The 26484-nt window shown below is 43.5% G+C and overlaps 1 protein-coding gene across 5 annotated transcripts in view; it reads left to right on the top strand.

Moving 5' to 3' along the window:
- Nucleotides 1-2728: 2728 nt before the first annotated feature.
- The window catches only part of LOC140188351 (phospholipid-transporting ATPase IC-like), a 158616-nt gene continuing 134860 nt past the window's right edge, over nucleotides 2729-26484 (top strand). For 3 of the 5 annotated variants that reach the window (XM_072244525.1, XM_072244522.1, XM_072244523.1), the window contains exon 1: nucleotides 2729-3450. Coding sequence is in view for 1 of the 5 variants with exons in the window: in XM_072244521.1 (XP_072100622.1) it covers nucleotides 20331-20360 (30 nt within the window). In the remaining 4 variants the exon portion in view is untranslated. Of the gene's footprint in view, nucleotides 3451-20269; nucleotides 20361-26484 lie in introns of those variants that run through there. The other 2 variants (XM_072244521.1, XM_072244524.1) reach the window with 2 other exon arrangements.

Genomic DNA, 26484 nt, shown 5'->3' with positions numbered 1-26484 from the left:
CTCCAAAGTTGCGGCAAAATTCCTTAAGGACAACAAAGTCAAAGTATTGGACAGGCCATCACAAAGCCCTGACCTCAATCTGATACAAAATTTGTGGGCAGAACTGAAAAAGTGTGTGCGAACAAGGAGGCCTACAAACCTGACTCAGTTACATCATTTCCGTCTGGAGGAATGGAACAAAATTCCAGCAACTTATTGTGAGAAGCTTGTGGAAGGCTACCCAAAACGTTTGACCCAAGTTAAACAATTTAAAGGCAATGCTACCAAATACTAACAAAGTGTATGTAAACTTCTGACCCACTGGGAAAGTGATGAAAGAAATAAAAGCTGAAATAAATCATTCTCTCTACTATTATTCTGACATTTCACATTCTTAAAATAAAGTAGTGATCCTAACTGACCTAAGACAGGGAATGTTTTCTAGGATTAAATGTCAGGAATTGTGAAAAACTGAGTTTAAATGTATTTGGCTAAGGTGTATGTAAACTTCTGACTTCAACTGTATATGTATATCAAATAGTTAAATTAAATAGTGCAAAAACAGAAATTTTAAGAAGTGGTGAGTACTGTTCATGGGTTCAATATCCATTCAGAAATCTGATGGCAGAGGGGAAGAAGCTTTTGCTGAATTGCTGAGCGTGTGCCTTCAAGCTTCTGTACCTCCTTCCTGCTGGTAACAGTGAGAAAAAAAAAGTCAGCCACAGTGGAACGGTGGAGCAGACTGGATGAGCTGAATGGCCTAATTCTGCTCCTATGTTTTACCGTCTTAAGAAACGATGTTGTTTCTTGCTTTCCCTGTCGCCATCAGATTTCGGAACGGTACATGAACCCATGAAATCTAGGAACTACAAATGACTGCCTTTAGATTGAATATTTAAACATGAATTACTCCACAACAGTGCTCAAATAACTTGAGCCTACTATTAGCTGATAACACAATGTGAAAGTACAGTACGATCCTAATGATCCATCATGAATGTATTTGTTATAACTCAATTCTCTTATCACTGCATGAACCCCAACACCACACCTGCTGTAACATCGTGTACTCATAGCAACTGCAAACACAAGGGATTCTACAGATGCTGGAAATCCAGTGTAACACACACAAAATGCTGGAGGAACCACAGCAGGTCAGGCAGCGTCTATGGAAATGAATAAGCAACATTTCCCCTCCGTCTGCAAAAAGCAGGAGTTCCTGGTGGCCAACCATTTTAATTCCTATCCCCATTCCCATCATGAGATGTCAGACCATGGCCTCCGCTTCTTCCACAATGAGGCCACTTTCAGATTAGAGGCACAATGTCTAGGTAGCCTCCAACCTGTTGGCATGAATGTTAATTTCTTCAACTTCCAGTATTTTTCCCCATCCCCTTCCCTCCTCTTCAATTCCCCATTCAGGCCTCTTACCTTTTTTCCTCACCTACCTATCACCTCCTCCTGGTGCCCCTCCTCCTTCCCTTTCTCCCACGGCCCACTCCCCTCTCCGATCAGATTCCTTTTTCCACCTATTACCTTTCAGCTTCTTACTTCACCCCTTCTCCCCTACCCACCTGGCTTCCCTATTGATTTCGACTATGTCTTCTTTCCCCTTCCCCCTCCTTTTCCACGAAGGACATCGGCCTGAAACGTCGACCGTTAGACAGTAAAACCATAAGACAAGGAGCAGAGTTAGGCCATTTGGCCCATCGAGTCTGCTCTGCTATTTCACCACGGCAGATCCATTTCCCTCTCAACCCCCATTCTTCTGTCTTCTCCCTGTAATCTTGGACACCCTTGCTAATCAAGAACTAATCAGCATCCATTTTAAATATACCCAGTTCATTACTTTCACTTATTTCCATAACTTAAAAAAATACATTGACACTGCCTGACCTGCTGAGTACCTCCAGCACGTACGTGTGTGTGTGTGTGTGTGTGTGTGTGTGTGTGTGTGTGTTGCGTTGATACCAACTGCAATATAGACCATCATGATACATCCTAATGCTGGAGGGAATGGGAGCACCCCTACCAGCAAGCCCTCCTTAAAAATCACCACCAAATCAGAATCATGTTTATTATCACAGATATAAAGGCAAGAGATTCTGCAGATGCTGAGGAATGCACGCACAGTGGAGGGCCTCGGCTGCAGATATGGAAAGGTCAACATCTTAGGCTGAAACCTTTCATCAGACACTTTGCTACTGTTACATGTTACATCAGGGCAGCAGTACCAATCACGATAAGGTGCAGTAAAGAATACAATCAATAAACAGTAGAAAAGAGGAAGAGTGATATCTGATATCGGTCGGGAAGAAGCTGTTCCTATCACGATGAGTCTGTGCCTCCTGGCTTCCCTGATGGTCGTAATGAGAAGATGGCATGACTTGGGTGGTGAAGGTCCTTCATAGTGAAAGTCCACTGCAGTTTCTTCTTATTTCAAATCCTCCACTTCACTGACAGTAGTAAGTTCAAGGTCATTGTCATTTGATTGTACACATATACAACCAGATAAAACAATGTTCCTTCAGACCACAGTGCACCCACAATATATATGACACATAGCACATAAACCCAAATTATTACTACCATCATGTTCCGTGTCAAAATATTACCATAAATAAATTAATAAAATAGTCTGGCTGGTTTGAGAGCTATCCCGGGTCTTTCTTCTCATGACTTGTAGATTTAATCGTCACAGTCCATATTTGGGACACACATGACGTCACGCCTTGGGATTCCTTCACAGAAGTTCTTTTTTACAGTATGGATTGGAGTGTCTGCATAGTTACGTAGAAATTAACGTCGGCAGAGGTATAATTCGATTCTCTGCCACCTTTAAACCGTGCCAACACATTACACATCGCCGGCCACGGTTTCTGCCCCGCAGTCACTAAACGACGGCTCTCCACTGATATTATTTACCAAAAAAGTCCGGTTAGGTTTCCAGTTCCACTTCAATGAGCAGCGGGACCATCTGCGAGCAGGGGTTTGGTCCCACTGAACGCTGACGGACTCGTACAGTTCTGGAACTTCCACCCTTCCTTCCTGGTCTCAGCTGGGAAGACGCGGAACTCCAAACGGGAGGGAAAAAAGTGGGCGGCGAATGAACAGTTGATTTTCCGTAACTCGCCTCCACGGACAGAGACACTTTCGTTTTGGCAAGTGAGAAGTAACGTGCAGTTAGTCAGACGTCGGTGTGGCTGAGAGGTGGGGTGGGCTGTCTGCGATTCAATGTGCTCTCACACGCTCCCCGCACGGAGGGGAACGCTCAGAGCAGCCGAACTCTGCTCCGCTCGCTGTGCCTGAGGACCGACAGGAGGCGGAAGGCACATGGCCCGTGTGCGGTGCTGAACCGCCGGATCGAGCCCGTTCTTCTCTTCCGCCGGAGCTGCCTTGTGCCCAAACGCCTCTCTCGCCGAGTTCGGGAGCGCCTTTGCCCGGAGGCGCCAACACTGCCACTGGGCTTGGGTAAGTCGCCCCTTTACTTGCATCCTCCCGCAAGGTACTTTCTGGGAGTGCGGGAGAGAAGTGCAGACCGGTGACAGGGCGCAAGGAGGGCCATTCGGCCCATAGAATCTGTGCCGCCTTCGCGGGACGGATGTCAAACAGTACACAGTTCACGGGGGGACTGGGCGGTCCCGAGATGGGTCTGAACCCCCAGAGGCTGCTCGGTCCGGTGACTTCCACCATAGATTGTGCGTTGCTCCCGGCTCTGTGGAATGTGGGAAAGCCTAGGATCAGGGAGACACAACCTCAGAAAACAAGGGCAGAGAGGAGGGGGAATTTCTTTAGCCACAGTGTGGGGAATCTGTGGAATTCATTGTCACAGACGGCTGTGGAAGCAAAATCGTTGGTATATTAAAAATGGATGTCGATAGGTTCTTGGTTAGTAAGGGCATCATAGATGACGGGGAGAAAGCAGGAGAGTGCAGTTGAGGACGATAATAAATCAGCCATAAAGGAATGGCGGAACATTATCAATGAACCGAATGGTCTAATTCTACTCCTATGCCTTATGGTCTTATGGAATCCAGACCCAGCCTCCTCTGTCTTCCAGCAAGGAGGACACACACGGACCCAGACCCCTAATGAATGGTACAATGGGACCGGGCTCTGTAGCAAACACCTGGATCGCACAGGTGACTCAAAGAAACATTTCTCATGTTTCATTTGCCAGTGACCTTCTGCCCTTGAGCTGTTAATGAGAGCTGTCCTCTATACAGGTGTCCCAGGTAGGCAGGTGGGTGAACCAGGTGTGCGCCATGCTGGCCTGCATCACGATTGTATATAGAAGTTGGGCTCCTCTACTGCATTTGTCCAAGATGTTGGTGAGAATGCACCTGGAATACTGTGTAGTACTGGTTATCTTATATTGGAAAGAGTTCATGATATTGCCACAACTTGAGGGAGAGTTTAGACAAGCTTAATTCCTTGAAACATAAGAGATGGAGGAGTAGAAAGTCATGAGGGGTGAAGGTACGTTGACAGCACTCAGTCTCTTTTCCAGGGAAAAGGAATCAGAACTAGAGGGCATAGGGTTTAAGGTCAGAGGGGAAAGATTTCACAGAGACCAGAGGAACTCGTAAATTTCTACCAGTGGGCCATGGGGAGCGTTCTAACTGGTTGCATCTCTGTCTTGTATAGAGGGGCCACTGCACTGGATCAGAAGGTTGTAAACTCAGCCAGCTCCATCTCTGGCCTCCTCATCATCCAGGACACCTTTAAAGGGCAGCACCTCAAAAAAGCAGCATACATTTATTATCAAGGATGTATACATCACACAACCCTGAGATTCGTGTCCTTACAGTCTGCTGCAAAAACAAAGAAACCCAATTAAACCCATTAGAAAAAGAAGACTGGTACCCAAATGTGCAGAGAGAGAGAGAGAGAGAAAAATATTGTGCAAATGATAAAAGTAAGCAATACCATTTAGAGAGAAAGAGAGTCCTCAGGCACGAAGTTCCGAGCAGCTGGAGCAGGCCCTCGGCCTCAGTTCAGCACATAGCTCCTGTCACGGAAAATCAAAAGAACGTGATTTTTCAATTTTCATTGTCCAAAATAAAATCAAAAGTATGTGATTTTTCAATTTTCATTCCAAATATTCATAGTATGCATATTACAAAAAAAAACATTTAAAGTCCCACACAGTTTTCAGGCGGTTTAAAAATATCCTGCTCAGAGCAATGATTGGTCCGTGCGGCTGTTTTAAAAAAAAAGGGAATTTTGCTCTGCAGGGCATCTGGCTTACACTTTCTTGATCCTAACCAGCTCTGTCAGATTCCTCCCATAAGGTCCTCTGTTCTGTCCAAAATATTTAAATGCGTCCATCCCAGAAACTGTTTGGATAGGTTGCTTAGGCAAGGTCTTGGGTACCACTCACGGTAAACAGCTTGCATCTGGTTGCCTATGTTACTTTGCAAGGTCCTTTCATATTGCACCTTTCCCACACTGTAAAAGAGATTGTGGTAACCCAGGAAGCTGCAGATTCTGGACGAACAAACAAGAAACTGGAGAAACTCATCAGGCCGAGGAGCTTCTTTGGGGAGGTAAAGACAGTGATATTTCAGGCCAAGGCACTTCATCTGGTCTGATCCATAGAGGGGAGGTAATTAGTGCAGGTAGAGAAGGAGAGGAGCAAAAGCTGGCAAGTGATAGGTGGATCTCAGTGAGGTAAGGTGATTGGCAAATGGAGGAGGAAAAGTAGAGGAGAACAGAGATTGGTAGCTGACAAAGAACTTATCAATCTTCGCCTTAAATACACCCAATGACCTGGTCTCCACAGCTACCAGTAGTAACAAATTCCATGAATTCACCACCCTCCGCATCTCTGTTTTAAATGGATGCCCCTCCTTCCTGAGGCTGTGCCCTCTTGTCCTAGACTCCCCATCATGGGAAACATCCCAAGTCCCTTTGCATCTCAGATTTTTGGATTTTCTCCCCATTTAGAAAGGTCTGCACATTTTTTTTCTACTACTGAAGGGCAATGACCATCCATTTTCCAACATTGTCTCCCTTCTATCTGAAACACAAGAGATTCTGCAGATGCCAGAAATCCAGAGCAACACACACAAAATGCTGGAAGACACTCAGCAGATCAGACAGCATCTATGAAAAGGAATAAACAGTTAACATCTTGCACAAGGTCCTTCATCAGGACATCTCTTCCATGTTTCAGTCCAGATGAAGAACCTCAACTTGAAACATAAACTGTACCGTTTTATCCACGGATACCACCTGGCCTACTGAGTTCATCAGCCACTTGTATTTTGCCTTGTGTAGTGTTTGTGTACAGTTCTAGTCACCAAACTGTAAGAAAGATACAGCTGAGCTGCAGGAAGTGTAGATGAGGTTCATCAGGATGTTGACCAGGTTGGAGGATATTGGTTATGTTGAAAGACGGGTACATCGGGTTTAGTTATTGAGAGAGAGACTGAGTACAATGGGTTCGGTTATAGGGAGAGAGACCGGGTACATTGGGCTTGTTTATGAAGAGATTGGGTACAATGGGTTGACTATGGAGAGAGAGACCGGGTACAATGAGTTCGGTTATAGGGAGAGAGATCAGGTACAATGGGTTGATTATGGAGAGATCGGGTACAATAGGGTTTATTATGGAGAGAGAGAGACCAGGTACAATGGGTTTGATTATGGAGAGAGAGACCGGGTACAATGGGTTTGATTATGGAGGGAAAGACTGGGTACAATGGGTTTGATTATGGAGAGACTGGGTACAATGAGTTTAATTATGGAGAGACCGGGTACAATGGGTTTGGTTATGGAGAGAGAGAGACCGGGTACAATGGGTTTGATTATGGAGAGACCCGGTACAATGGGTTCGATTATGGAGAGAGAGACCAGGTACAATGGGTTCGATTATGGAGAGAGAGACCGGGTACAATGGGTTCAGTTATAGGGAGAGAGATCAGGTACAATGGGTTTGATTATGGAGAGACCCGGTACAATGGGTTTGATTATGGAGAGAGAGACCGGGTACAATGGGTTTGATTATGGAGAGAGAGACTGAGTACAATGGGTTCGGTTATAAGGAGAGAGACCGGGTACAATGAGTTTAATTATGGAGAGACTGGGTACAATGGGTTTGGTTATGGAGAGAGAGACTAGGTACAATGGGTTTGATTATGGAGAGAGAGACTAGGTACAATGGGTTTGATTATGGAGAAAGAGACCGGGTACAATGGGTTCGATTATGGAGAGAGAGACCGGGTACAATGGGTTTAGTTATGGAGAGAGAGACCGGGTACAATGGGTTTGATTATGGTGAGAGACCAGGTACAATGGGTTTGGTTATGGTGAGAGACCGGGTACAATGGGTTTGATTATGGAGAGAGAGACCGGGTACAATGGGTTTGATTATGGAGAGAGAGACCAGGTACAATAGGGTTGATGGTGGAGAGAGAGTCTGGGTACAATGGGTTTGTTTATGGAGAGAGAGACCGGGTACAATGGGTTTGATTACGAAGAGAGAGACCGGGTACAATGGGTTTGATTATGGAGAGAGACCGGGTACAATGTGTTTGATTATGGAGAGAGACCGGGTACAATGGGTTTGTTTATGGAGAGAGAGACCGGGTACAATGGGTTTGATTATGGAGAGAGACCGGGTACAATGGGTTTGATTATGGAGAGAGAGACTGGGTACAATGAGTTTGATTATGGAGAGATATCGGTTACAATGGGTTTGATTATGGAGAGAGAGACCGGGTACAATGGGTTTGATTATGGAGAGAGACCGGGTACAATGGGTTTGATTATGGAGAGAGAGACCGGGTACAATGGGTTTGATTATGGAGAGAGAGACTGGGTACAATGAGTTTGATTATGGAGAGATATCGGTTACAATGGGTTTGATTATGGAGAGAGAGACCGGGTACAATGGGTTTGATTATGGAGAGAGACCGGGTACAATGGGTTTGATTACGAAGAGAGAGACTGGGTACAATGGGTTTGATTATGGAGAGAGAGACTGGGTACAATGAGTTTGATTATGGAGAGATATCGGTTACAATGGGTTTGATTATGGAGAGAGAGACCGGGTACAATGGGTTTGATTATGGAGAGAGATACTGAGTACAATGAGTTTGATTATGGAGAGATATCGGGTACAATGGGTTTGATTATGGAGAGAGAGACCAGGTACAATGGGTTTGATAATGGAGAGAGATACTGAGTACAATGAGTTTGATTATGGAGAGAGAGACCGGGTACAATGGGTTTGATTATGGAGAGATATCGGGTACAATGGGTTTGATTATGGAGAGAGAGAGACCGGGTACAATGGGTTTGATTATGGAGAGAGAGACCGGGTACAATGGGTTTGATTATGGAGAGAGAGACCGGGTACAATGGGTTTGATTATGGAGAGAGAGACCGGGTACAATGGGTTTGAATATGGAGAGATATCGGATACAATGGGTTTGATTATGGAGAGAGAGACATTGATCGTGTGGATAGCCAGAGGCTTTTTCCCAGGGCTGAAATGGCTAACACAAGGGGGATAGTTTTAAGGTGCTTAGAAGTAGGTACAAGGGGGATGTCAGAGGTAAGTTTTTCACACACAGAGTAGTGGGTGTGTGGAATGCACTGCTTGCGACAGTGGCGGAGGCGAGTCCAATAGAATCTTTTAAGAGACTCTTAGATAGGTACATGGAGCTTAGAAAATTAGAGGGCTATGTGCTAGGGAAATTCTAGGCAGTCTCTAGAGTAGGTTATATGGTTAGCACAACATTGTGGGCTGAAGGCCCTGTAATGTGCTGTAGATTCCAATGTTCTATGTTCTACGTGACAGGATACAAAGGGATATGGGGAGAGGCTGGAGATTCGGGCTGAGAGGCAAGTGGATCAGGCATGATGAAATGGTGGAACAGACCCGATGGGCCAAATGGCCTCATTCTGCTCCTATGTCTTATGATCTTATGATAGAAGTGTACAAGGTGATAAGAGGCGCAGACAGAGTTGTCAGCTAGAGACATTTCCAGGGCAGAAATGGCTGATATGAAAGGGCATAATTTTAGGGTGATTGGAGGAAAGTACAGAGAGAGGTCCGAGGCAGGATTTTTGCACAGCAGTGGTGAGTGCATGGAATGCCTGCTTGGGGTGGTGATAGTGGTAGATACATTGGGGACATTTAAGAGACTCTTTTATAAACACATGGATGAAAGAAAAATTGGCGGCTACCTGGGAGAGAAGGGTTAGATTGATCTTAGAGTAGGTTAAAATGTTGGCACAATGTCATGGAGCAGAGGGCTTGTACTGTACTGTACTGTACAATGGGTCTATCTGGGTGTCTTATTAATTCCTTGATTCACTCTCAGTAGCTTAGGGCTGACGTTTATGGCAGCAGTGAAGGTCCTTCATCTCTGGCGGTGTTCATTGTGTCAGCACTTCCTCTCTGTTTTCACGACTGTCCGCCATGCAAGTCCCGATGGAGACTCAGTAATGTAGAAGGGCCCTTCATTGCACTTTCCATAACAGTTTGTTTTTGACCAGTCAGGGTTGTTAGCCTTGAGCAGAACCCCCTGAACCTGGAGGGCCAATGGAGGGTATCGGCCTGAAACATTGACTGTGTCCTCTTTCCCGTAGAAGTTGCCTGGCCTGCTGAGCTCTTCCAACATTTTGCGCGTGTTGCTCTGCTCTTTGACCCATTTTGCGCGTGTTGCTCTGCTCTTTGACCTGCTTGACCCGGGTGACCCTACCAACGCATAAAGCCCTGACTCCGGCCAACATATTTCTCTGGGTCATTGAGGCATGCAAGCCTCCAAACCCAACGACAAGGATTGGTTGGATTAATGCTGATTTGGAAACATTTCTATCCAGAATATCTAGAAATTCTGACCATTTAAAGCATATTTCTCCCTAGTTTTATGCTGCAGATAAAATTTTCCTTCCTTATCTTTGGGTCATCTTCAGTCTGGCCTCTGTGTAGTTGCACACGTTTTCTTCAAATCTGATTCTATATTTAATTGTTTTGGTCTGCTGCAGATGGTGAGTCATTGCTTTACAATTTTGCTTTATTACGATTTGCCTCTATTCTGTGTGTTCTGAAAACCATCTTCAAATTGTGTTTCTGTACCTTAAGCAACAACTGACTGCTGGGGAAACTCGCTGGTCGAGACAAGATGTGTGGTGGGAAGTGGACAAAGGATGTTTCCAGTTGAGACCCTCAGTTTGGATGGTTACCATGTCTTGATAGTCTGATACCTTAACCTAATTTGCCAGGTCACACCAGCTGGCTGTGCTTCTTGCCCTGAGGGTTGCCAGTATTTAAGTTTACAAAGCTAATTTTGAATTTAATCTCACTGTAAAACTGAATGTAAAATTTAATTATTGATTGTGGCTTTCTATTTATGACTTTACAATGTGATCACAATTCCAGAGATTGTGTAATCCAGTTGACTCCAGAATCAGATTCAGGTTTATTATCTTTGACAGATGTTGCGAACTTTTTTTTTGTGACAGTACAATGCAAGATATATAAATTGCTGTAGGTTGCGAAAACAAGTAGTACAAAAAAGACGAATGGATAATATGTGTGGATTCAAGGATGATTCAGAAATCTGTTAGCAGAGAGCAAGAAACTGTTCCTATAACATTTGGTGTGGCTCTTCAGGCTCCTGTACCTCCTCTCCAATGGCAGTAATTAGAACATTTTACTTGTAATGTAGGGTGCTATTTTCTTGAGTAACACATACAAAATGCTGGAGGAACTCAGCAAGGTGGGCAGCATCAATGGAGAGGAATGAACAGTCGACGTTTCAGGCCGAGACACTTTGTCAGAATATTTTCCTCGTTTGATCCATGACATTCCCAGTGGAGAAAAATCCCATCAGCCCTATTCACAGCTCCTCATTGCCCTGCAACTCGTTCTCTCTCACATATCCGCTGACGTCCCTTTGATTGCTCTGCCACTTTCTTACCCTAAGTAGGTAAGTGACAGAGATTAGGACAGTTGGTACATGGTAAGGAGATTTACAGTGGCCAGTTAACTACCAGCACATCTTAAGATTGTGGGAGGAAATCTGAACCTTTGAATGGAATTGACTTTATTACTTCTATCCTTCATATACATGAGTAAAAATCTTAACGTTACGTTTCTGTCTAAATATGCAATGTGCAATTTATAGTGATTTATAATAAATACTATTTACAACAGGTGTGAATCACACAGTCGCAGAAAGGGTGTGCAAATTCCACTCAGTCAACATAAAATATAAAAGCAAGGATGTAATGTTGAGACTTTATAAAGCACTGGTGAGGCCTCACTTGCAGTATTGTGAGCAGGTTTGGGCCCTTTATCTTAAAAAGGATGTGCTGAAACTGGAGAGGCTTCAAAGGAGGTTTATTGAAGTAATTCCAGGGCTGAATGGGTTGTCATATGAAGAGTGTTTGTTGGCTCTGGGCCTCTATTCACTAGCATTCAGAAGAATGAGGTGGCAGACATCCCACCTCTTCCGGAAGTTCCGGGAGTCTCCTGTATATTAATAGTGGCTCCCTGATGCCCGCAAATTATATACAATATCATGGAAATCAATATTTTTGAGACCAAGCGCACGAACGAGAGAGAGCATGAGAGCGACCACAAGAGAGAGAACGCGCGAGAGAGAGCGAGAGCAAGCAAGCGAGAGCGACCACGAGAGAGAGAGAGAGCATGAGCGAGAGCGCACCATGGCAGAGTGTTCCAAAAAAAGAAAATATAAAACGTACGTCACCCCAGACTACCCTAAAGTGAACCCCTGCCTAATAGGGGTCAAAAATAATGACAGTGTTGCTCACTGCACTGTTTGCAACAGTGACTTTTCTATTGCCCATGGTGGGTTAAGACTGTAAAAGACATGTTGAGGTGAGTTTAACAGGTGTCATTCGTTCATTAGCATAGCTAATGTTATTTAAACTAGCTGGCTAGCTGCTAAGGAGCTACTCTATTGCAGACATCCCACCTCTCCGGAAGTTCCGGGAGTCTCCCGCAAATTGATAGTGCTACCTCCCTGAAATGAGTTTTTGCAGGGTGAGATGTCTGAGGTGGGATCTCATTGAAACCTATCGAATGTTAAAAGGACTTGGTCGTGTGGACGTGGAGAGGATGTTTCCTGTGTTGGGGGAGTTTTAGACCAGAGGACACAGCCTCAGAATAGAGAGGTGTCGTTTTAGAACAGAGATGAGGAGGAATTTCTTTAGCCAGGGAGTGGTGAATCTGTGGAATTCAAAGTCTTTATGTATATTTAAGGCAGAAGTTGATAGATTCCTGATTAGTTAGGGCATGAAGGGATGTGGGTAGATTGAGGCTAAGAGGAAAATTGGACCAGCCATTATGAAATGGTGGAACAGACATGATGGGCAAAATGGCCGAATTCTGCTCCTATATCTTGTGGTCAACACCCAAGGGAAGGTTGCATCTGTGAGGCAGCAGGACTGACTCCTTCTGTGCTGTGCACCAGTCAGCTCCATCGTGGGTACTGGCCTCCCCAGCATCAAAGACACCTTCAAAAGGCAATGTTTCAAGAAGGTGCCATCAATGATCGATCAGAATCGGGTTTATTTTCACCGGCATGTGTCGTGAAATTTGTTAACTTCGCAGCAGCAGTTCAATGCAATGCATGTTCTGGGTGTCCACGTCACGCAGGACACGCTCTCTTCTCATTGCTACCACTAAGGAGGATGTGCAGGAACTGCTTCTTCCCTTTGCATTCAGATTTCTGGACGGCCCATGAACACTACCTCACTTTATGCACTGTATATTTTTTCAATATATTTCTTGTTGTAACTAAAAGTATCTTTTTTATGTATTGCAATGTACTGCTGCCAAATGACAACAAATTTCTCAACATCTCGAGTGATATTGAAGCTGATTGGGATTCTGGTTCTGACCACATGTTACAGTGAATTGCAGAGTGCCCTGGGATGGTAGCGGGTTAATCAGAATGAACTCCGCTCTCTCCTCTGACTCTCACTTTTTTAATAATTGTGCAAGCAGAAACAGGATATAAATGAGGCAATCTGCCAAGGAGCAGAATGAAAAAGGGGAATAAGAAACTTGGCTTACTTTGAAAGGCAGAATTCACTGAGTTGTATATTGTGGAAATCTTGGTCATGAACTTGAACAACAATCTCATTCTTTGCTGTGATGCTGGACAGAGTATTGAATCACCAGGTGTAAATGGTAGCCACAGACCACAAGGCCTACAGAGCTTAGCAACAACACATCTGGCAGCGGACCTAATACTCAAAAGTGAATTAAACGGATATAATTCTGAAAAAGATCTCTTCATTCTTTTTTGTTTTATTTACTTGGAGTTCCAAGTTTAATTTCCCCACAATTAAGACACAAATGTAACTTTTCTACACCACAAAGCTATCAGTACCAACACAGTAGCACCTAACAATAGTGAGACTTTTTCTGCATTAGAGCCACATAGCAATGAAATCTGTCCGTGCTAACCAAGATGCTGTTAAGCAGCTCAGCTCCAAGTAAACAGAAAAAAATGATGTCATTTAGGGATAAATTCAAAGTGCCGTAGAGAAGTATAGCACAGAATCAGGCCCTTTGGCCCATCTAGTCTGTCCTGAACCATTTAAATTGCCTGCTCTCATCGACCTGCATCAGGACCATAGCACTCTATACCCCTGCCATCCATGTATCTATCTGAACTTCTCTTAAATATTGAAATCAAGCTCACATGCACCATTTGCACAGGCAGCTCATTGTACAGTCTCATGACCGAATTAGTGAAGAAGATCCCCCTCTGGTTCCTCTTAAACATTTCACCTTTCACCCTTAACCATGACCTCCAGTTCTAGTCTCACCCAACCTCAGTGGAAAAAGCCTGCTTGCATTTACCTGTATTTATCTATACTCCTCATAATTTTGTATACCTCTATCAAATCACCTCTCAATCTTCTACATTCCAAGGAATAAAGTCCTATTCAATCTTTCCTTATAACTCAGGTCCTCCGTTCCAGGCAACACCCTTATAAATTTTCTCTGTACTCTTTCAACCTTATTTACATCTTTCCTGTAGGTAGGTGACCAAAACTGCACAGAATACTCCAAATTAGGCCTCACCAATGTCTTATATAACTTCTACATAATATCCCATCTTCTGTACTCAATACATTGATTTATGAAGATCAATGTCCCAAAAGCTTTCTTTATGACCCTATCTACCTATGACACCACTTTCAACAAATTATGGATCTGTATTCCCAGATCGCTTTGTTCTTCTGCATTCCTCAGTGCCCTACCGTTTACTGTGTAAGACCTACCTGGTGCATCCTACTGAAGTGTAACACGTCGCACTTGTCTGCAATAAATTCCATCTGCCATTTTTCAGCCCATTTTTCCATCTGATCTAGATCCCTCTGCAAGCCACGATAGTGCAGGAGAATGGTGATGGGGGGGCGGGGGGTGGGCAATCTCATAGAAACATTCCGAATGTTAAAAGGCCTGAACAGATTAGATATGGCAAAGTTATTTCCCATGGTAGGGGAGTCTAGGACAAGAGGGCATGACTTCAAGACTTAAGACATTTAGAACAGAGATGCTGAGCAATTACTTTAGTAGAGGGTGGTAAATCTGTGTAATTTGTTGCCATGAGCAGCTGTGGAGGCCAAGTCATTGGGTGCATTTAAGGCAGAGATAGATAGGTTCTTGATTAACCAGGGTATCAAAGGGTATGGGGAGAAAGCAGGGGAGTGGGGATGACTGGAAGAATTGGATTAATCCATGATTGAATGGCAAAGCAGACTTGGTGGCCGAATGGCCTACTTCTGTTCCTCTATCTTATGGTCTTATGGAAACCTTTCGAATGTTGAAAGGCCTAGACAGAGTAGATGTGGAAAGGATGTTTTCCATGGTGGGAGAGTCTAGGACAAGAGGGCACAGCTTCAGGATAGAGTGAAGCCCTTTTAAATTAGAGATACAGAGAAATTTCTTTAGCTAAAGGGTGGTGAATTTGTGGAATTTGTTGTCACATGCAGTTGTGGAGGCCAGGTCGTTGGGTGTATTTAAGACAGAGATGGATAGGGTCTTGATTGGACATGGCATCAAAGGTTACAGGTAGAAGGCTGGGAATTGGGGTTGAGGAGGAGGGGAAAAAAGAGGATCAGCTATGATTGAATGGCGGAGCAGACTCGATAGGCCAGATGGCCTAATTCTGCTCCTATGTGTTATGGTCTATGGTCTTATGATCAAGAACAATAGACACAGCCCTGATCCCTGCGGCACTCCACTAGTCACAGGCCTCCAGTCAGAGAGGCAACTGTCTGCTACCACTCTCTGGCTTCTCCCAAAAATTGAATGTCTAATCCAATCTACTGCCCCTCCTGAATGCAGAGCGACTGAACCTTCTTGACCAACCTCCCATGCAAGACCTTGTCGTAGTCCTTGCTAATGTCCAAGTAGACAAGGGTGTGATGTTGCTAAGGGATGAAGGTGAGGCTCTTACAGACATAAGGAAGGAACAAATTAGTGAAAAAGCTGACAGGTACATCAACAAGCTATGGACTCACTTTCAAGGAGTCTTCATCTCATGTTCTCAATATTTGTTGTTGTTGAGTGCCATCAAGTCCTCGTTGACTCATGTTGACCCTGTGGATAGTGTAGTTGTCCATGGGGTTTTTGTGGCAAGATATTTGAAGTAGATTGCCAGGGCCTTTCCCTTTCTTCTGCGCAGGTACGACTGCGGCTTGGGACCCAGCCAGGTTCGAACTCACACCATCTGCCTTGAAGTCCAGTGCTGAAGCCACTACACCATCGTCCAGCTCAAATATTTAGTGCTTACTATATTTGTTGTTATCATTATTATTATTATTATTATTATTATTATTATTAATTTGCTTGTTGTTTTGTGTTGTTTCTTTGTATTCATGATGAATGCCTCCAAGAAAATAAATCTCAGGGTTGTACAGTATATGGTGACATATACACACATAAAATATGCAGGAACTCCAGCATTTTATGCTTTTACTTTGGATTTCCAGCATATGCAGACTTTCTTGTGTTTTTATATATATACTTTGATAATAGTTTTACTCTGAACTCTGAACTTTGAACATTTTAAAGTTACTTGGACAGATATGTGAATAGAGAAGGTTTTCACGGTTTCCAGCCTTTTTTTTATGCCATGGACCAATACTATTAAGTCCGTGGACCCCAGGTTGGGAAACTGATTCAGAGGTATGTGTGGGCAAATGGGTCCTGATGAAGGTATTTGCCTGAAACGCCGACCATTTATTTATTTCCATAGATGCTACCCGACCTGCTGAGTTCCTCCGGGGTTTTGGGCATCCTGGTTAGCATGGACAGGTTGTGCTGAAGGGCCCATTTATGTGCTATATGAGTCTAGCATAGAAGTCTCACTGTTATTAGGTGTTACTCAGTTCAGTTGTGATAGTTTTGCATTTTGGGAAATGTGCTTTGCTTTCTTGCTTGTGGTTCGAATATTTAGATTTTCAAGTTTGATTTCAAGTTCATGTTTACTGTCGTCTGACGATACATCGGTCAAGTGAAACAATGTTCCTCAGCACCACATTGCACCCAGGTGTATGAGGTGATGAGGGGCATTGATCGTGTGGATAGCCAGAGGCTGAAATGGCTAACACGAGGGGGCGTAGTTTTAAGGTGCTTGGAAATAGGTACGGAGGAGATGTCAGGGGTAAGTTTTTCACACAGAGAGTGGTGGGTGCATGGAATGGGCTGCCAGTGGTGGTGGAGGAAGCGGATACAATGGGTCTTTTAAGAGACTCTTAGATAGATACATGGAGCTTAGGAAAATAGAGGGCTATGCACTAGAGAAATTCTAGGCAGTCTCTAGAGTAGGTTGCATGGTTGGCTCAACATTGTGGGCCGAAGGGCCTGTAATGTGCTGTAAATTTCTATATTCTATGTTCTGTGTTCGAAAACATATATCACACACAGCACATCAAACAAAATTTAAAAAATTTCTATTTTACATTGCTCCATCTCCTTAAACTTCTGTAACTTTATAGTAGACAGTAGAAAGCGGAATTGTAAAATACATATACAGATTTTCTGGTTTCATCAGAAACACTTTGCCCAGTCATGTATGAGGCCACCGCACAGCTCCGGAAAATCCCGTAGAGGGTTGCTGTTATGTCTTTATCTTCAAAACACTAATTTAAAGGAAAACAAGGGAGTCCAGGAATGTGGGTCCAACTTTGTGTTTACTTTAAGCAAGGCAGGCACATATCACCCACATGTGGTGATGTGTGCAATTTATACATATAACTCATAATGAATTTGTTAAATGAGAAAAACTGTTTAGTCAAACAATATATATACAAGATTACTCAAATGTTACCGAAATACTAATTACACAACAGTTGTAAACTCAGCCAGCTCTATCATGGACACCTGCCTCCCCACTATTGAGGACATCTTCAAAAGGCAATGTCCATCATTGAGGGCCCCCATTACCCAGGACATGCTCTCTTCTCATTGTTACCATCAGGGAGGAGGTTCAGGAGCCCGAAAACACACACACAAGTGATCCAGGAACAGCTTCTTTCCCTCTGCCATCATAATTCTGAACAGACAATGGACCCGTGAGCACTACCTCACTATTTTTGCATTGCACATTTAATTTTTTATATATATTATTTATTGTAATTTATAGTTTATTTTATGCCATTTCATGACAGGTCAATGATAATACACCTGATTCTGACATGCACCAGAAGAAGCAGAGCTTAGAAAAGTAGAGGGCTATGCAGTAGGGGAATTCTAGGCAGTTCTAGGCAGTAGGTTACGTGGTCGGCACAACATTGTGGGCCGAAGGGCCTGCAATGTGCTGTAGAATTCTGTGTTCTATATTCTGAGTAAATAGGCAAAAATATGTGGCTGACAGTTTGATAAGATTGAAAGTATTTCAGGAGTTGAGATAGGCTGGACACCATGAGACCATCAATCAATCATATTGTTTTTTTATTATTGTATATATTTATTGAGATAAAGCACAGAACAGGCCCTTCTGACCCTTTGAGCCATGCCGCCCAGTAAACCATCGGTTTAACCGTAGCCTAATCATGAGTTGGGTGGCGGGGTGGAGTTATGTCTCTACCAAAGGAGGTGTAAGACGTTCCTTCCTTCCACCAGCCTGTAGGTCACCCTTGGGCAAGGTGTCGCACCTGCTTCGCCCCCCGATCAGGGCCACGTGAAGCCATGGGAGCCGGTGGTGGATGGTCGTATGAGCAGCCGGTGCACATCACATCTTGGTTATGTGACCACTGAAACCAGGCAGACAATCTCTGAAGTATTGATAATGGCTGGGGTCGCCTGTCTTGTAAAGACACTGTCCAGAAGAGGGCAATGGCAAACCACTTCTGTGGAAAACTTTGCTAAGAACAATCACGATCATGGAAAGACCATGATCGCCTATATCATATGACATGGCACGTAATGAATGAAATCATAGGAAAATTTATAATGAGCAATTAACCTACTAACCACTACCTCTCTGAAGAAAAACCAGAGCACCTGAGGAAACCCTCATGCAAACTCCTTACAGATGGTATCAGAACTGAACTCTGACTCCACTGCCCCAAGCTGTAATAGCATCGTGCTAGCCGTTACGCTACCGATATTGACACAGATGATAATGCTTTTTGGGTTGCTCTGCTGAGATTTATTTTTAAGACAGGAAAGGCAGCAGATGCTAGAAGAAGCCAGCAGGCTGAACAGCACGTATTTGTGAGGGAAAGGTGGGGATGGAGAGACATTTTGGTTCACAATCCTGCATTGGGTCTTAGAGGGGAGAGGCAAGATGACTGGTGTAAAGAGAGAAGGGGAATGGTAATTGGTGGCTGAGGACAATGAAGATGACTATAGCTCAGTGTTTTAACACTATCGTGCTCTTGAAACTAATCAATGAGCTTGAAGACCTGGCCCTCGATACCCCCCCTTGCAGATTTTCTCACTTGCAGACCCCAGACAACAACATCTCCTCCACAATCACCAGGTTCAGGAACAGTTATTATCCTTCAGCCATTAGACCCCTAAACCCGTGCATATAACTTCACTCACCTCAACTCTGAACTGATTCCACAATCTATGGACTCACTTTCAAGGACTCTACAGTCCAAAGTAGAATGATTATGAAAGTATTATACAACGACAAGATTCATTTTCTTTCAAACAGCCAGAGGAGAGTAAGGAGCTAAGCTAAGAATCCATGAAAAACCAGGCACGGTCCTTGAATGTGGGTCAGCTGGCTGTGGAGTCTGTTCAGGACTGAGGGGAATGAGGCTGTTTGCACCAGTCCAAGAGTTGGGTGGGTGTAGGGCAACAACTACATCTGAACCTGGTGGCATGGGACACAAGACTCCTGCACCTCCTACCCAAAGGTAGTGAGAAGAGAGGGAGACTGGTCAAACACAGGCAGATGGGATGGCCACATCTGGGGGATCTTGGCTGTCACAGAGGGACCCATCTTGAGAACGCATGTTCTCAGTATAGAGAAAGAAAAAAAAATTACAGCCCAGAAACAGGCCCTTCAACTATCAAGTCCATGCTGAACCATTTAAACTCCTATCGACCTGCATCAGGACCATTGCACTCCATAGCCCTACCATCCATGTACCTATGCAAACTTCTCTTAAATGTTGAAGTGAGATCACATGCATCACTTATGCTGGCAGCTCATTCCACACTCTCATGATCCTCTGAGTGAAGAAGTTTCCCCTCATGTTGCCCTTAAACTTTTCACCTTTCACCCTTAACCCATGACCTCTGGTTGTAGTCCCACCCAACCTCAGTAGAAAAAGTCTGCTTGCATTTACCCTATCTATGCACCTCATAATTTTGTATACCTCTATCAAAGCTCTTCTCAGTCTTCTACGTTTTAAGGAATACAGTCATATCCTATTCAATCTTTCCTTATAAACTCAGGTCCTCCACACCCAACAATAACGTTGTAAATTTTCTCTGTACTCTTTCAACCTGATTTATGCATTTCCTGCAGGTAGGTGACCAAAACTGCACACAAATGTCTTGTACAACTTCAACATAACATCCCATCTCCTGTACTCAATATTTGATTTATGAAGGTCAATGTGCCAAAAACTTTCTTTACGACCCTATCTACCTGTGACGCCACTTTCAAGGAACTATGGACTGGTATTCCCAAATCCCTTTTACTTAATTCGTTTTTTTTTATTTTCACTGTTTGTCATGTTTTGTATGCTGATTGTTTGGTAGTCTCTGTGTGCAGTTTTTCATTGATTCTATTGTATTTCTTTGTTCTATTGTAAATCTTAGGATCGTATATGGTGAGATATACATACTTCTACTTGGGACTTTGAACTTTGAGGAGCATAGGATGACAGGCAGGTGTTGCCAGGTAGGGAAGGTGAGTGGAGGAGTCGAGTCAAATCAAGTTTATTGTCATTTAACTATATACATATATACCGTCAAATAAGACAACGTTTCTCTGGACCAGAATGTAAAGCACTATAGTACACGTAATTGTTACGTAACCGGCAACAATGAATATCAATTGAGACAGGTTATATAAAAACAACCAAACATTTATTAAACACGGATAAACAATAAACAAACAAACGAAAACCTTAACCGGAAGTTAACCGCTATGCAGCCTTTCAACAAATTGTCACTTGGCACTGGTTCTTAGAGCGAAAAATGCGAAAACAGTTCTTAAAGCGGTAAAGTCAAATGCAGTTCTTAAAATGGAATTCGTAAGTCCAACAGATTTATACGTTCAATTGGGAGAAACTTCTTTGGAGAAGGATTTCTTCATAGACGCGACTTTCCTGCTGGTTCTGTCCAAAGGATTCACGATGTAGGAAATAAACGGCTTAAAACGACTGACCTTAAATTCTAGAGAGCACTTTGCATGAACTACCTTTTCCTTTTGGCAAGAGTTATCTTCGATGCAGGTTGCTACTCCTTGAACGAAGACTCAGTAAGGTTGATCTTTTGTTAAACTGCCGAACGATAGCAACTTCTCTTAATCCTTCGGGTCCTATATTTCGATAAATTCTTCACTCTCCAGTGCTGCTGGAAAAAGGTACATCAACACATCTAGCAAAAATTGCCAGTCCAGCACTATTGTACCTTGCATCAGAATGTAGCGCTCTGTTTTAAAAACGAAACTGCGTCATGAAATAAATACACAACAGAAACGGAGACACAGATGCATGTTCTAGCTGGAAAACTAAAAACTAACTGCGTCATCTGAGGTCTTCCCTTATATACCCGTGGTGAACATGTCCTCGCGTGACCTCACATTGGCGGGAAAATTACATCAGGTGACCTCCAAAAGACCATTACATCATTCTCACAAAAAAAATCACAGATCTCCTTGAGGTATGTAACATAATACACAAAAACTCCAAAAAATAAGGATTAAATCTACAGATGAATTACACATAAATAAATAAAGTGCCTAAATTAAATCACAAACAAGAGAAAATCTGCAGATGCTGGAAGTCTGAGCAACACACACACACACACAAAATGCTGGAGGAACTCAGCAGGCCAGGCAACATCAGCCCGAAACATCGACTGTACTCTTTTCCATAGATGCTGCCTGGCCTGCTGAGTTCCTCCAGCATTTAGTGTGTGTTGCATAAATTAACTATTATCAGGTACAGAACAGATTAACAGGTGAAACTTCGAATGAGATACGGCAGGGCGTTCAGAAGTCTAACGGCCTGAGGGAAGAAACTGTTTCCCATTGACTGTTCTTGTTTTTATGCATCGGAGTCTCCTGCCTGGTGGTAGAAAGTCAAAGAGGACGCTGGATGGATGGGAGGGATTTTGATAATACTGAGGGTCCTGCGGACGCAGTGCTCCTGATAAATGTCCTCGATGGATGGTAGGAAGACCGCTGTGATCCTCTCAGCCGTTCTCAGACTTCTGGCCTGATGCTCGGCTGCTCTCATACTCGATGGAGTTGCAGCTTGTCAGGACACTCTCAGTGGTGCTCCGGTAAAACAAGGAGTCCTTTTGTCTTTCAGTAGTCACATAAGCGATTCGTTCAAAGTAAGGGTGTGAAAGTTAACTTTGTTCATAGCTCATCCATGTTTATGGATTGTAATCAGGTGTTGAGGATTATAAGGGCCAGTTTTTAAACTAATTATGAGGTATACATGTACTTCCCTGAGCAATTTTTAACTTTAATTTTTGGAGGAATGTTAAAGATGTCAGTGTTATGTTTCTAGGCTAAACTTCTAATGATTCAATCTTTGTTCCTTTTTAACTGTGCTGGCTTTATCTTTTTGTTAATGATTACAACAGGCTGACTAAAATTTTCCAAAACAAACTGATCATACTTTGGCTTAAGCTCACTTTGAATTATTCGTGTTTCTGTGTCGCATGCACTTGTTAACACACAGTGAAATGTCTTGTTTGTGCTGACAACCAGCTCCTGTAAGGATGTGCTGGGGGGACAGCCCGCTGGTGTTGCCACACAATCTGGCACTAATATAGCCTACGCCGAATGCTCAGCAGCATAGCTTATCCAGAATGCACTGCAGAACACAACAAAATGGCACACATCAAGCCACAAAATAATGACAGAAGAAGCCCCTTTCTTCTCTCCCACGCTCCCATCCATGCACGTGGACTTATCTCCAGGTTTGGTCAACGGCTTACGACTTCCAGACATATTACCTGTGATATATAATACAGGTTATTCAGCTCAGCCATTCTGAGCTGGCATTTACTTAGTTATTGAGATACAGTGATGAATAGGCCCTTCCTGCCCTTCGAGCCACGCCGCACAGCAGTACCCAGATTTAATCCTAGCCTAATCACAGGACAACTTACAATAGCCAACTAACCTACTAACTGGTATGTCTTTGGACTGTGGGAGGAAACCAGAGCACCCGGAGAAAATCCACACGGTCACGGGGAGAACGTACAGGCTCCTTAGAGACAGCAGTGGGAATTGAGCCCACTTCACCTGCACTGTAAAGCATTGCGCTAACCACTACACTATTGTGCCGGCCCTATTTGATCTTTAAACGCCTCTCCATTATTGTGAATTCTACATTTATGTAAAAGGAGGTCCTTTTAAATCCCCAAATGGCAGCTCTCTTTTGCACAAGAGGAAACACTCTCAAACAACAGAGTGTAAATTTAAGATGGTGGGGGGGGGGGCAAGATTTAAGTGGACCTTGATGGGGAGACTTTTCCTTCGCATGAAGAGCAGGTATAATAGCAATGTTCAAGACCGGATTGGATAGCTACGTGGATTGGAAAGGTTTAGAAGCTACTGAGCCAAACATGGGGGAAAGTGGACTGGTTTAGATGGAGCATCTTGGCCAGCATGGATGTTGGGCTGAAGGGCCTGTTTCTGCACTGTATAACTCTGTGATGCTATTCTCTCTGTACTCACTCACTCAAAGTCCTTCATAGTAGAGTGCAAGAGTCATATATCACTGAGGCAGGCCCTTCAGCCCATCTGTCCTAACCCACACTTATCAATTCCTTTTTGATACCATCAAACTTGGCCTTTCTCCAATTCAGAATCTTAATCTGAGGACCAGACCTATTCTTTTCCATAATTACCTTGACACTCATGGAATTATAATTACTAAATCCAAAGTGTTCTCACACTTCTGTCACCTGCCCTGTCCAGTTCTCTAAAGGATATGCAGTATTACTCTCTGGTTGAGATCTCTGTGTATTGATTCAGGAAATTTTCCTGAATGCTTTTGGCAAACTCTTTCCCATCCAGCCCTTCGACAGTATGGGAGTCCCAGTCAATGTGTGGAAGCCCAAAATCACCTACTATGACAACCTTTTTTTTCTCTTATGACCATCTGCTACCTCTTTACAAATTTACTCCTCTAAATCCTGCTGATTATTGGATGGTCTATAATATAATGTGGTTATCCTTATTCCCCAATCCTTCCCATATACCCTCACTAGACGAGCTCTCCAGTGTGTCCTTACTGTAGTGACATTTTCCCCGACTAGTAATGCCACCCCTCTCCCTTTAAACCCTCTGCTCTATCATGTCTAAAACAACGAAACCACAGAGTTCTTCGAAGTCAGGGATTCCCAACCTGGGGTCTATGGACCCCTTGCTTGATGGTATTGGTCCATGGTGTTAAAAAGGTTGGGAGCCCCTGTTCAAAGTCTCCTTCATGTAAAGAGCAGAGAGACCCATTTTGTTCATCTTCCCTTGCATTTCTAGCATTAGTCCTGGATATCGTCTTTTTACCCCAAACGCTGCTTCTGTACCGTCTCTAAAGCATAACAACCAAAACTGTATGCAACATTCAAAGTGTCACGTAACTAAGATAATATAACTTCCCTCCTTTTCAAGGAGTCATAGACTCCTCGAGCACTACAGCACAGAAACAGCCCCTTCAGCCCATCTAGTACATGCCGAACTGAGTGGTCCCATTGACATGCACATGCAACAATGCCCTCCATACACCTCTCATTAATGTACTTGTCCACATTTCTCTTAAGTGTTGAAATTAGCCCTGCGTCCACCACCCCGGCTAGCAGCTCGTTCCACACTCAGAGTGAAGAAGTTCTTCCTCAGATTTCCCTTAAGTATTTCACCTTTCACCCTTAACCTATGATCTCTAGATCTAGTCTCACCTAAACTCTGGAAAAAGCCTCTTTGTATTTACTCTATCTACACCGTTATCAAATCTCCCCTCGTTCTCCTACGCTCCAGGGAATGAAGTCCAAACCTGTTCAACCTCTCCCTGTAACTCAGGTCCTCAAATCTTGGCAATGTCCTACTTTTACTGTACCATAAGATCATAAGATGTAGGAGCAGAACTAGGCCATTTGCCCCACTGGGTCTTCTCTGCCGTTTCATCATGTCTGATCCATTTTCCCTCTCAACTCCAATCTCCTGCCTTCTCTCTGTATCCCTTCATGCCCCGGCTAATCAAGAATCTACCAATCTCTCCCCTTCAATCTTATTGATACCTTTCCTGTATATGAGTGACCAGAACAGCACACTATATTCCAAATTAGGCCTCACCAAGGTCTTGTACAACTTGAAAGTAACATCCTAATTCCTGTAATCAGTACTTTGATTTATGAAGGCCAGTGTGCCAAGAGCTCTCTCTATGACCCAATCTACCTGTGACGCCACTTCCAACGAATTATAGATCTTTAGTGGTAAGCCCTATTGCATGGATTACTTTATGACTTTGCTAATCTTGAGTGTAACTTTAGTAGTTGCTGTATTTGTACTTTGAGGTCTCCGTTATTCTTTTCCACTTAGGCTTGCTACCAAAATATACAACCTCGCATTTGTCTGTATTGAAATTCAGTTGCCAATTATAAAGTTCAACACTGATGTTCTTTGGTGACAAATTCACTATGTCATTCAGTGTTGGAGTCTGAAATTGCAAAGTAACAAGAAAAGTTAATAGAATATAGAAAAGTACATCACAGTACAGACCCTTCAGCCGTAATGTTGTACTGACCTATATAAATCTACTTCACAATCAGTCTAATCTTTCCTTGCTATAAAACTCATAACCCTCCATTTTTTTCTGACCATGTGCCTATGTCAGAGACTCTTAAATGTTCCTATTATTTCAGCCTCTACCACCACCCCTAGCAGTGCGTTCCAGGTGCACACCACACTCTTCGAGGCATTGCTCCCTGAATATACCCTGGGTACTATGGAGGCCAGTGCCCATGATGGAGCTGACTAAGTTTGCAACTCCCTGCAGGTTATTCCGATCCTGTGCAGTTTCTCTTCCACACCAGACGGTGATGCAGCCGTTAGAAGGCCCTCCAGGGTACATTTGTAGAAATTTGTGTCTTCTTTCTCATGTGTTCTGAAAGAATTCTTAAACTTCTGTTGCTGTGTCTTCAGCAAGAATGAACTGTTAGAGAAACCCTTTTAGAACAGAGATGAGGAGGGATTTCTTTAGCCAGAGAGTGGTGAATCTGTGGAATTTGTTGCTGCAGGCAGCTGTGGAGGCCAGTCTGTTGTATATTTAAGGCAGAGGTTGAAAGATTCTTGATTGGTCAGGGCATGAAGGGATTTCACCATTCGATGGGTTTCAATGAGGTCACCCCTCATTCTTCTGAATTCTAGTGAGTACAGGCCCGGTGCCATCAGATGCTCTTCATATGACAAGCCATTCAGTCCTGGAATCATTTTTGTGAACTTCCTTTGAACCATCTCCAGTTTCAGCACATCCTTTCTAAGATAAGGATCCCAAACCTGCTCACAATACTTCAAGTGAAGCCTCAGCAGTGCTTTATAAAGTCTCAACATTACATCCTTGCTTTTATCTTCTAGTCCTGTTGAAATGAATGCTAGCTTTGCATTTGCCTTCCTCACCACAGACTCAACTTGAGAATTATCCTTGAGGGAATCCTGCTCAAGGACTCCCAAATCCCTTTCTGCCTCGGTTTTTTGTATTTTCTCTCCATTTAGAAAAATAGTCAATCCTTTCATTTATTCTACTAAAGTGCATGGCCATACACTTCCCAACACTGTATTCCATCTGCCATTT

Source organism: Mobula birostris, chromosome 26 (assembly GCF_030028105.1).
Source record: "Mobula birostris isolate sMobBir1 chromosome 26, sMobBir1.hap1, whole genome shotgun sequence".
NCBI lineage: Eukaryota > Metazoa > Chordata > Chondrichthyes > Myliobatiformes > Myliobatidae > Mobula > Mobula birostris.
The sequence above is the reverse complement of the archived record's forward strand: the minus strand, read 5'-3'. Positions and strand labels throughout refer to the sequence as shown.